The following is a 12,767-nucleotide window of genomic DNA, read 5'->3' on the forward strand; positions in this document are numbered from 1 at the left end:
TTTCCAGCCTGTTTTTTATTTCCAGAAAGGTTTGCTCCTGTTTGTGTGAGGAACACAAGCACATCCATGGAAGCTGAAGGACTGAAAATACCCAGAGTGAAAATGAACAGCAGGAAGGTGACCATGAACAGGCTGAGAATCAGTGGCAGAGCCAAGGTGACAATTCCCTTTGGGTGACTCCTGACCCATCTCCCTGCAGGAAAAAGTCACTTGTAGCTGTCACTCAGCCCAGTGACACTTGCCTTTCACTAAGTCCAGATCAGCTTGAATTCTTCCCAAAGAAAAAGAGAAACCACTTACAAAGACAAGGCATCATCTTCAAAATACATCCCCATCCTTATGTGGCCACTTAGGATGTTTCCTGCCTCTTCAAAAGCTTCCCTGGCTGGAAAAAAAAAGACAAAGATACAAGAATAAACAATAAGAAGAGAGGTGCTGAGGTTTTTTCCTGGAAACCAGATCGATGCCTGCACACATAACAACCTGCCAGAGCAGACTAAACCAGGCTTAGAGGCTCACAAGAAATGACTGCAGCTCAGGGCTGCAGGCCATGGCAGGAGGAGCAGACAGAGAGCAAGGATCAGGGGAAAATTCTCATTATGAGAACAGTGTTTGCTCTTCAGCACTGAGCCTCCAGGATCTGCAGGACAGAGGCACTGCTGGAAAATGAAATGTCTTTAAGGACTTACAGTCCGTAAGCGTTCTTGGAAACAAGAGACCAATTATAAGTCTAAACAGAAATCTTATAAATCCCAGTGACCTTTGAGAAATGATGGATGACAGCTTTACTGGAGTAGAGCTAAGAGCCTGGAGATAAATCAACCTTTCCCTCAAGTGTCTCTTGGTTTATCCAGCTCCTCCCAGCAGACTGGGGCTGTTGCAGGATAGGGAAAAACCAGGCTGAAGCTCTCTTGATCACAGCTGAGACTGGGAGCACAGCTCCAAAACAAAGCTGACTGCAGAGCTGGTTTATTCCTTTATGAAAAGCCTCCAATTTCACAGAATTCCAGAATGATTTAGGCTGGAAAGGACCTTAATCTCATCTTGTTCCACCCCCTGTTATGGGTAGGGGGACACCTTCCATCAGAGCTGCTCCAAGCCTTGTCCAGCCTGGCTGTGGTTTCAGGCAGTGGATCCATGGGAAAGCCAAGTTTTGTGGGAACATGCAAGGCACGGTGGGGAGCTTGTGAAATGCAGAGATCAGAACTCCAAACAGCTGCTGCCAAAGGTGGGGTGAGAACAGGGAGGATTTCAACACCACCACCCCCCTCCTCCTCCTCCTCCTTTGCATTGAGCAACTGAAAGCAACAAAAAACGGCTCTTCCGACCCAAGGAGAGGGAGAAATCTCACACTTTGAAGAGTTTTTCCAGTTTTTTTCTGAGAATTAAGTGGGTATTTCAGACACAGCCATGATATAAATTGCTGTCACTCAGCAGTGAGTGTTCCTCAGAAGGTTCACTGTCACAGCAGAGCTGGCCAGCCCAAGCTCCTGGGACCAGTGACTCAGAGCTCAATAGATGGAGCTGCCTCACAACTGGTCACTCTCTGGTTCTTTGATTCCTGTTTTGCAGCTACACTCACTCAAAGCTGTATTTTCCACTGATTCCCACGTGGCCCATAAACTTTCATTTAAACTGTTTTTCTTTTTTAAATGAAAGGAGTTTCTTGAGGAGTGGCTCATTGAGGGCTCAGTCATTATCATAGAATCTCTGAATGGTTTAGGGTGGGGATATTAAAGATCATCCAATTCCACCCCCTGCCACTGGCAGGGACACTTTCCACTGTCCCAGGCTGCTCCAAGCCCTGTCCAGCCTGGCCTTGGACACTTCCAGGGATCCAGGGGCAGCCACAGCTTCTCTGGACACCCTGTGCCAGGGCCTCCCCACCCTCACAGGGAACAATTCCTTCCTAATATCCCATCTATCCCTGCCCTTTGGCAGTGGGAAGTCATTCCCAGTGTCCTGTCACTCCAGAGAAACTATTCTTGGATGTTGCTTTCCAGCTCTTGTGGTCTTTGGTTACTTGATTTTATCAGAGAAAAGTTCCCATCCCAAGTACTTCCACTAAGCTTTAAATCCTCACTTGAGATATGAGCTTGTCATGAAGTGCTGCCCTGGGTCAGCCCTGGCTGCAGAATTCCCTCCTAAGTCAGGACAACCTCCAGCAATACCAGGCTTATTCCTTGACCTGATGAGATCCTCCCTCCCCATCACACTTCCAAGCTTTTCCCTATTTCTAGACCCAGGGCCATACACCAGCCTATATTTCTTCAGTGACAGGCTCTTTGCTTTGTACCCAAAACCTCCCTAAATTCACACAGCTCCACTGCAAACAGGAAGCACTTAAAAAAAATCTATTTAAATATTTCCTAGAAAATTAGTCCCTCTAGAAAGAACTATTTTAATTCCCTGAGGGGCCTGATCATGCTCTGCAGGACATTCCTTGAGCTGGGATCCCAGCTATCCTGAACAGCACAAGCGCAACTTCACTGATTTGGGAACAAGAAGGAATCAAGCTGCCAAATGAGGAAGGGTCTAAAATCCCTGCAGAGTTTTGGGAAGCAGGATTTGAGCCTCACCCTTTATCCCTCTGGAAGGAGGCATTTTCTGACCATGCTCTCCAGCACAGCAGCTCCTGTAGCATCTCTTGTGCTTCCACTGATGCTTCCAAGCCCTGTGAGGCACCAGAGCTCAGGAATATCTTCAAATATTTTACTTCAGTTTTACTTCCCAGGATGTTCCCAGTTTCTGCATCAAAACCAAATTTCTGTCCTAAAAGTTCTCAGAGTTTCCTAAAAAACCCGCTCGTTCATTGCCTTCGCAATACATTCACCTCTTCCTAGGAAATTCTATTTAGGATTTTTCCACTGAGCCTCTTTTAGCTCAGACCCCTCAAAGGGCTTCTTAACATAGCCCTGATGCTAAGGGTTGGAAAACTTCCAGGATTTTTTTCAGCAGGACATCTCATTGCTCTGTTTCAGTTCACTGGAAATGGCAATGACACCGCTCACTGCTGCTGGGGTTAGAGCAGGAATTCTGCCAGGAGAAAATGATTGGGAATTCCAGGTAAATCTGCAGGTTGATAAGAGGAACAATGTGGCTCTCTTGACTCCAGCCTGGTTTGGTGCCACAAGAGTTGGCTCCAGGTTCCTGCTCCCTCAAGCTGTTCAGCATCACAGCTCCAGCACCCCCAGGAAATGGGTGGAGAAGACATCCCAAATTTCACCTCCTTGGGGCTGAGTTACCCCAGCCTGAGGACGCCATTCTGGAGTGCAGATGGAAATGTGCCCTGAGGGAACAGGCAATCCTACAGGATCCACAAAGAGCTGTCTGGAAACTTCCAAGGCTCTTGTTTGCATGGATGGAAATGAACAACTTCTCTGTAGAACACCAGAATGGCTTGGGTTGGAAGGGACCCCAAAGCCCTTCCCATTCCACCCCTGCCATGGGCAGGGACACCTTCAACTATCCCAGGCTGCTCCAAGCCCTGTCCAACATGGCCTGGGACACTTCCAGGGATCCAGGAGCAGCCACAGCTTCTCTGGACTGGATTAAAGGTTTTTTGGGATCAGTAGGATTTCCTGCTGCATTTACCAGATTAGATCTCCAGGAGAAGGCAGAGAATTGGCTGTCAGCAGGCTCAGGGAACACAGCCCAAGTGTTTTTTAATTGGTTCCAGGTATCCTGTCTTGTTCTTGCCTCTTCCCTCTGGACCTTCTCACATGAGAGAGTAGCTTGGTTTGCATTAAACTGAAGTTGAGAGGCACAAGAGAACTTTAAAATGAAAAACAGTCTGAAAGTTTGATCTTAAGCAAGATCAGGAAGTCCTCCTATTTTTAAGGCAGCAATTCCCAGGGGAAGCTGGCAACTGAGAGTTTGTGGGGTTGGAAGATCTCAGCTCCCAATGGTGAGGCCCTGGCACAGGGTGCCCAGAGAAGAAGTGTCCAAGGCCAGGTTGGACAGGGTTTGGAGCAGTCTGGGATAGTGGAAAGTGCCCCTGCCTGTGGCAGAGGGTGGAATGGAATGGGCTTTAAGGTCCCTTCTAACCCAAACCATTCTGGGATTCTGGGATTTGCCTGATGTTCTCTCTCCAGACTGGCTTTATTCCCTTTCCCTTGATAACACATTTCTGTGTCCACCTATTCCAAAATCCACAAGTGGATTTCATTGAGTTATTCACGTTTCATTCCTTCTCATGCAGGAAACTTCTATTTTACCTTATTGCTGTTCTGTTTTTTTTTAATAAATAAAGGTTTTGGATTGTGTGTTACAAGAACTGGGGCTACCCCTTCTTCAGGAGAAGTCAGCAAAATCCAAGAGTGGATCTCTTCCTTTTTTAAGGAAGAATATGCTGAGATATGTTGTACATGGGCAACAGGAAGAGGCTTATGGATCTGGGCTAAACCAGAGGCTAAGAGGGAATTTAATGCCAGCCTACAACTCCTTTGAAGAGACTCATAAAGAGGACAGAGCCAAACTCTTTGGGGAAATGGGGCAGGAAATACAACAGGGACAACAGGCTTGGGAAGTTTCTACTCCCACAGTGGGTGTAGCAAACACACCTGGCAGCTGAATGTCCCCTGAAATCCCACACCTGGAATCATCTGCTACCCTCTCACTGTAAAACTGGGCCAGGCAGGATGTGTTGGGAACTTCCAACAGCTGGAAGCATCCCTGTCCCACCAGGAATGAAGCTGGAGAGTGTTTAACCCACCAATCCCCAACAAACCTTCAGTGGTGGCTGTGCTAAAAACTCCCAGGAGTGAGGTGTGCTGGTGGGATGAGAGCTCAGGTGGAAACTCCCCTCTTAAATATCCTTCTGCTTCATCCATCGTGGCCAACTTCAGTGGGCAGGAAACTTGGCTCCTGTGGAAAGACAGAGAAACAACTTGTGTTGTTGTCTCCTCTGCTTTTGGGATGAAGAGACAACAGGGCAACCTCCATGGGACAAGTGTGACACCTCATTAGAGACAAAAATTATCATCTGGGAAGTCCCAGAGAGGTGCTGGAGCTGGTTACAGCAGAGAGAACAAACTGAGCCTTGGGATCCCCATTAAAAATAACAAAGGAGGAATTCCTGCAAAAGGACAGGGATGGTGACAGCAGAAGGATGTGGCAGATGTGCCAGTGTCACCCCATGGGGATTTGTCACTCACAGCAGGATGAAGCTGCTCAGCTCTTCTGTTCCCCACATGCCACCGTATGTCACTGACTGCTGTCCCTCCTTGTAGATCCTCATGGTGGGGAATTGGGTGACATTCTCCTGGGAGCAAAGGCCAGGCCAGTCCCAGCAGTTCACCCGGGACAGCAAAACCCCTGGGGTTCCTAGAGTGGAAAATAAATACTCATGAATGATATGAAAAACTAAAAACAATAATAAATTGGTTGGAAAACAGAGCTTTTTATTAACTTGGTGGATATTATTGTCTGTATTTGTATTAATGCTGGCAGAAATCCACCAAAATCCAGCCCCAAATACATAATCCCTTAGAGTACAGCCCACCTCCCTCTTGAAATCACTCATTCCCAGACACATTCATATCTGACTGATAACTCCAAGCAACACCACAAAATCCTGAGACAACTGTCCAGGAGCTTAAAAGACAGCAGGGAAAGGTAATGGAAATACCTTAGGGATAAGGCCAAGAGAAAGAAATAATGCAGGCACTCACTTACAGGAAAGAGGGAAGATGAAACTTGGCATGATGGAAGAGGAGGAGGATGCAGCCAAGGTTTTTGCATTTAAGTTGTTCAATATTGAAAAATCTCTGTTCTGCCTCAAGCATGAAGCCAAAAGCACATGGACCAGTTAAAGGGGATGGAAGTGGATGCTCCCATCCACTGCCCTCAGGCACAGGGTGGGATTCTCAGGGCTGTCCTGAGGGCCAGGAGTTGGGCTTGATGATCCTTGTGGCTCCTTTCCAACTCAGGATTTTCTGTGATCCCACCCAAGCCACGAGCAGAAACCTGTAGGACCTTAAGAAAGGGGTCTCACAAGTAAAGGAGTGGGAAAGGAAGAGCACTTGGGAATTGCAGAGCAGTCAGTCCAACTGTGGGTCCTGGGAAATGTCCTCAAAAGGCTTTTTATGGGTCTCACCAATGCAAGAAGCTCAAGAGATTGGTAAGAAGTGAAACAAATGAAAAGTTGGTTCCTTGAGTGCTCTCTACAAGCCCAAGATCTGTGCAACTCCAGCATTTCCTTCAGCAAAGAACCCTGGAGTCACAGAATGTTTGGGATGGAAGGGATGTTAAAGCCCATCTCATTCACTCCCTTTCCATGGCCAGGGACACCTTCCACTATCCCAGGTTGTCCCAAGCCCTGTCCAACCTGGCCTGGGACACTTCCAGGGACTTTATCAGCCTTTCTTTCATCTTTGGGCTGGGTGAAGCCCAGCACAGGCTGCTGCTGTTGGTCCATGGCTAAGCCTGACCTAAATCCTGACCAGCTTCCCTTCCCTTGGCTTCCAGCCTCACCTGAGCTGCCTCAGGGGTTTGACCAAGGACAGTGTGCAGTTGGCCATGCCCATGGCAGGAATGCTCTGTATCTCAGAAATCTTCATTTCTTCCCTAAATTTCTTTGAACAGGACTCAAAAGCTGCATGGGAAAGATGGGATAAAACCTAGAAACAAGTACACACAGGGAGGCAGACCATGGCAGAGTCCTCCAGAAACCAGGGCTGGGACAGATGATGAGGGTTTCTCAAGAGAAACCAACCAAGCTTTCTTCTCTCCCTGTCCTGGGTCTGATTCTGATCAAGATTTTCATTAAAGGCCTGGTTGATGGAATAAAACACACCCAATCTGGTTTTGATCTCAAGCCTAGAGGGGCAGAAAGCAATTTGAAGGGCAGAATGTAAGGACAGCAGCATTCCATGAGGAGTGATACTTTGGGAAAGCTGACCTGGAACAGAGACTAGCCAGAGTTAAGAGAATAAAGGAGATATTTATTAAAAGGCCTTTAAAGATATACCTTGGGCAGGATGAGAGCCTGACCAGGGCTACACCCAAGATGGACCCAAAATAGTCACAAAATGGACACAAAATGGATGGCTGGTCACCAGGTCTCACACTTTTCTAAGTTTTGGTCCATTTGCATCTTGGGGTTTAATTGTCCAGTTACAGCTTCAGGTGATGAAGTCCCATCCTTGTTTTCTCTCTTCACCCCGGCCTCGTTTGTGCTTTTGGACCTGAAAACTTGCAACCATTGTCCTTAGTATCCAACAGGAAAAGGATTTGTTTTGTGTCCCTGCTGTGTGCAGAGCTGAGTGACACTGACTGTGAGCTCAGAGCTGCACCCCTGGGCAGCACAGAACCTGAAATATGAAAACTAAAACTTAAGGCATCAGGAGAAGCAGGATGCAAAGGTAACAGCAGTGCTGCAGGAAAGGGATGGACACTCAACAGCATCTGCAGCCCACGGGAATAAAATGATGTTCTTCTGTCCTGGTGAAACCTCTGCAGAGCCCAGCAAGTCAGCCTGGGAAGCACGTTTTGGGAAGGATTTAAGCAAATGAGAATCTGGAGCAGTTTGGAAGACTTCCCTCTTGAGGAAAAACCCAACCAAGTTTTGCCTGGAAATGGCCAGTGAGAAAGAAACAATAAAATCTCACAGCGTGTCAAGGGTGCTCTGGAGGGGGCAGTGAGATCACTGGGCAGGGTCAAGCAGCAGCCCCTGCCAGCGTGGGGAGGGCTGAGCAAATATTAAAACAAGTTCCTGAGCACAGCTGAGTGTTGCACAAAGCCTTGTTGCTCCTAACAACAAGGAGCCTCTAACCCCTGGGAGGGCTCCAGGCCAGGTTGGATGGGGCTTGGAGCAACCTGGGATAGGGGAGGGTGTCCCTGGCCATGGCAGGGGGTGGAATGAGATGGAGCTTTAAGGTCCCTCCCAACCCAAACCCTTCTGGGATTCCATGAGGATTTTTGTAGATGAGGGTGAAGGCAGAGGTGACCTCAGCACGAGTTCTTACTCCTTATCCCTGTATCCTTGGCCTCCCACAGGACCATTTTCTGCAACCCTCATTTGAGGTTCTGCACTGCAGTTCACAGGAGGAGTTTGCTGCTGTTCTGCTTTGCATCAAAGCCTTGTGCAGAAAAAGCAGGAAGCAGCACGAGTGAAGGGCCTGCAAATCCACTCAGGCAGGAATTGTCAAAACACTCCATGAGAGCAGAAATGGTTTGTGTCATTCCCAGACTCTGCAAGAAGATCTCAAACTCAAAGCCTGACCTCAGATTTACTTCACACCTCTGATCCCGTATAGCTGGTTCTCATCATCTCTTACCACATCATCTTGTGTCTTGCCCAACTCTGGAATATAATTCCAAAGAAATGGGGCTTTGATGTCCTGTTCAAATCGAGCTGTGAGGATGCTTGAAGCTCTTTCAAAAATGAAATTTAATATTTGGATATTGGCTCATGGAATTATCCACCATGTTTTCTGAAGGAGCCCCATCTGGCCTGAAAATCATCTGGTACAGGATGGTCACCAGGATGGTCCCTCTCCCATCCCAACCTGCACCATTTCATTAAGGACTGAACGAGCAGAACTTTCAGGAACTGAGTGACTCAGCAAAGGATTGTCCAACCCTGTGGTCACTGCTGAGTGGGAAGAAAGGTGGAAGAGGAACACAAAATCCTGTCCTGTGGTTTTGAGTGCTACTAAACCCAGCAGGAGGAAGAACTTCTGTCCTAGAGGTCTCAGAAAACCAGGACAAGACAAACCATCCATGTCATAAGGAACAAGAAAAATCAGGAATCCCTTGAATCATTTGAACTTAAAATTATTTGAAAGGCAGGACTGGCAGGGTGCTTGAGCATGTTCAGGGAAAGTAATGGAAATAGGGAAGGGTCTGAAGCACCAGGAGAGGCTGAGGGAGCTGGAAAGGGGCTGAGCCTGGAGAAAAGGAGGCTCAGGGGGGACCTTGTGGCTCTGCACAACTCCCTGACAGGAGGGGACAGTGAGGGGAGGCTCTGCTCCCAGGGAACAAGACAAGAGGAAATGGCCTCAGGTTGCACTAGAAGAGGTTTAGGCTGGATATTAGGGAAAATTTCTTCATGAAAAGGGTTGTCCAGCCTTGGCACAGCTGCCCAGGTGGGATTTAAAAGCTGAGTGGATGTGGCACTTGGGGACATGGGACAGTGGTGGACTTGGCAGTGCTGGGGGATCAGTTGGACTCAATGATCTTGGAGGGATTTTCTAAACTAAAAATTCCATGATTGTATTAAGAAACCAGCTCACTTGAAGAGCTGGTCCAAAGGCTAAATCATGAAAAAGAAGTTATGTACAAAGTGCTGCACTTCAAGAGGAAGAATCCAATACAGAACAGGAACAACTACCTGGAAAACATCACACAACGAACCCCAAAATCCTCATTCCAGAGTTACATTCCATGGATATAAATTGCTAAATCATGCAGGTGATTTTCCTACCTTTGAGCCACAACCTCATCCCCTGCCTTTATAAGTCCCTGGTCATGAGCACAGAGGAGGGAAGCAGAACCATTTTTCATCACAATATATTGCTCTTCTTAGATACTGATTTCCTCTCTTCTTTGCAAAAAAAAAAGGCCAATAACCCACCCAAGAAATGCTCAGCACTGTTTCACCTTCACATCTTCTGTTCTTAACCCTGCTGCTTCCAAAAATTCCCATCTTGCAAAAGCAAATTAGAGGTGCAGCAGTGAGTCCCAGTGGGACTGGGAAATTTTTGGGTAAAAAAAAAATGCTCAGTTCAGCAAGAAAGAGATGCTCCTCTTTGTCTCCTGCTCAACTGGATCTCTCAACAAATGGAAAACACTTGAGGGCTGGAAACTCCACTTGGTGAGGATCTGCTGAGCATGTGGTATGGGATGACTCAAGGGTCATTGCAGTCTCCAGCCTCCTCCATTCCCTGTGTCTGATCACACATGGCCTATTCTCAGTGCCATTTTGCACAAAGAACTGGCATGAGGAGCAGGACCTGGTTCTGCAATTCAAAATGTGCCTCCAGCATGGGTGATTCACTCCTCAGACAGCTGCTTGTGGACTCCCAGCCCTTGGGAAGGAAGCTCCACCCTGGAGCAGGCAGGAATACCAGCACTTCTGGGGAGCTGAGAGTGCCCCAAGCCATACCCCATATCCTGAGTTTTATTCTCAGCCCTGCACAACTCGAGGTCTTCCTCCTGATCCAGCCATCACTGAAAGCTCAGGGAAAAGCATCCTCTGAGGTTTTCCAGCTCCTCTGGTAGCTGGTTCTCCCAGTTCCCTGAGGCTCCTTCAGCAGCAGGGAAAAAGGATCTCCAGACTCACCAATGCAGCTGTTCTGTGTCTGCCCTGAGGTCAGAGAAACCAGACTGGACTCATCCCACAGGGTCACATCTGGCCTGGGAGTCTTTGGGGAGACCTCGGTGATCACAGAGGAAAGGCCCTGACCCCAGGCAGTTCATGATCTCTGCTGAGAATCTGTCTGTGGCTGCCTCCCTGCCCTGAGATTGTTATCAAGTGATTCAGAACACACATGGTGAAATCCTGGCTGTGCAGAACCCACCAAGGGTTGGCCACTGGCTTGGGAAGAGGTTGGGTTTTACCCACAGACTCTCCTGGGTTGCTCCTTTAGCTGGTCTGGCTGCTGGGGAAGTCCAAAAGAAACCCCAAACCACCACCAACCCCAATATCTCTAACAACAACTTCTCATGTCCCTTCCTGTTTATTCCTGGGATTTCAGTCCAGATCAAAGCTGCCAGTGACTTTCCCTTCATGCAAACCAGGAATGCAGAGCTGCTTTCCTCCAGCCCTCAGCACTGTCTGCAGCATTCCCAGAAGAGCTTCTTGTAAGCAGCTCCCACTGCAGCTGCTTCCCAGAAAACTGTGGGGTCCTCTGCACATTCCATTCCCTGCCCTTCCCAAATTCTCCTCCATGCAGTCACTGTGCCCACCAAATGGGATCACAGAGTAATTTGGATTTGGAAGGGGCAGGGACACTTTCCACGATCCCAGGTTGCTTCAAGCCTCATCCAGCCTGGCCTTGAATGTTTCCAGGATTGTAAAATCATGGAATTGTTTAGGTTGGAAAAGCCCTCCAAGATCATTGAGTCCAACTGTTCCCCCAGCACTGTCCCAGTCCCCAAGTGCCACATTCACATGGCTTTTAAATCCCTTCAGGGATGGAGACTCCACCAGTGCCTTGGGAAGCTGTGCCAGGGCTGGACAACCCTTTCCATGAAGAAATTTTCCTTAATATCCAATCTAAACCTCTTTGTGTGCAACTTGAGGCCATTTCCTCCTGTCCTGTCGTTTTTTTTTTTTCCTGGGAGCAGAGACTCTTCAAAGATCCCAAAATAAGACACAAAGGAGTGTTGCTGAACAACCTGGTGTGGATATGACTTTCCTTAGGAGCCTGAGGTGGACAAATGAGTGTATTCCAGGTGAGGGAATGAGGTACCATCAATACCTTGCCCAGAGGAGCAGGTGAAAGCCCTGAGCCCTGGGGTTCCTTACCCTTCAGGAGAGAGGCCACCTCGGAGTAAGAGCGCAGCACTGCCAGGGACACAGCTTCCCCTGAAACACAGCAGAGGGGAAACACAGCCCTGAGGGACAGCCAGGGGACAGCCAGCCCCACCTTGCTCCCTGATAATGTCACATCATCAATCTCTGCACCTTGAGGTGCTTTAAGCTCTGTAAGATTTGAAATAAATAAGGAAAATTTAACTTTATGTTTCAGCAGACAGCGGCCAGACTGTCCAGGCCAGCCCATGAGTCCACGTTAGATTAATTTCTCCTCTTGTCCCATTTTTTTTTTCCTATAAAATCTCTGATAAATCTCTGATAAAATCAGGATTAAAAATCTCTGAATGTCAGATTGATACCTGCTCTTATCAGTCAATGGGAAGAACTAATTTAATCTGATTGTTATTAGTGCCCATGGGACAGGATGTGGCATGGATTAACGGTCAAAACTTGCCTCCAGGATCTCTCCAGGATCATGAAAAACACAGAGAACATCCTAAAGTTAGGGAAAGCACAACCAAGCCCAACATTTCATACTCACAGCTGGCATAAAACAGCACCACTGTCCTGGCAGCCTTCGAGAGGGAAGAGTGGAAGTTCTCCTCCGTCAGGACAAGGACCTGCTCCAGGGGCAGCTCTCTCTTCTTGTCCCTGGAAACTGCTTCCACCACCTGGTCATCCTGAATATCTGCAAGAGATCCACAGGTGTGTCCAGGGCAGGGGGAACTGCAGCCCCCTGGGCCACCCCAGAGCATGATTTTGTAATCCAGAACCTTCTCAGCAGAAACATGGGCTGAGTGAAATCTTGTGTGGGGAGAGGAGGCACAGCCACCCAGACAAACCCCAAAAATGCCCCAATCCCACCTCACACCAGCTCTGCCCTTGGATTGGAACAATATTCTTCAGGCTCCTCTAGGATCCTGTCCCCCTTTTTTTAAGGAAACACCCCCAGTTTTACACAGAAAACTGTGCATTTTCAATTCTGCATTGCAGGATCCAGAATTTTCTCCCTGGAGGAAGCAAGTCTGGATCTGCTATTACAAAAACATGTTTTAAACCCTTCCAAAGGGATGGATAATTTACAGATGTAGAGGACACAGTGCTGGGTGCACTTTAACTCCCCCATGCCTCTGGAGCTGGTGGATCAAAGCACAATCCTGTCCCTCACACAGCAACTGTTCCTCTGACAGCTCTGATCTTTCTCCCTGGTGTTTCCACTAAAAATCAGACCTGTCTGTCATATTCCAGTGACCTCCGAGAATGAAAGAGCCACTTTGTGGCCACC

The 12,767-nt window shown here is 48.0% G+C and overlaps 1 protein-coding gene across 5 annotated transcripts in view; it reads right to left on the reverse strand.

The window, feature by feature from the left end:
* Positions 1-12,767, reverse strand: part of TXNDC16 (thioredoxin domain containing 16) — a 36,774-nt gene that overhangs the window by 9,472 nt on the left and 14,535 nt on the right. For all 5 annotated transcript variants that reach the window (XR_014590277.1, XR_014590278.1, XM_083862855.1 and 2 more), the window contains exons 13-17: positions 12,024-12,170; positions 11,474-11,533; positions 5,157-5,325; positions 4,730-4,866; positions 301-385 (exon numbers count right to left, since the gene is read on the reverse strand). Coding sequence is in view for 3 of the 5 variants with exons in the window: in XM_083862855.1 (XP_083718981.1) it covers positions 301-385; positions 4,730-4,866; positions 5,157-5,325; positions 11,474-11,533; positions 12,024-12,170 (598 nt within the window). In the remaining 2 variants the exon portion in view is untranslated. The remainder of the gene's footprint in view (positions 1-300; positions 386-4,729; positions 4,867-5,156; positions 5,326-11,473; positions 11,534-12,023; positions 12,171-12,767) is intronic.

Source organism: Zosterops lateralis (assembly GCF_965231275.1).
Source record: "Zosterops lateralis genome assembly, chromosome: 6".
NCBI lineage: Eukaryota > Metazoa > Chordata > Aves > Passeriformes > Zosteropidae > Zosterops > Zosterops lateralis.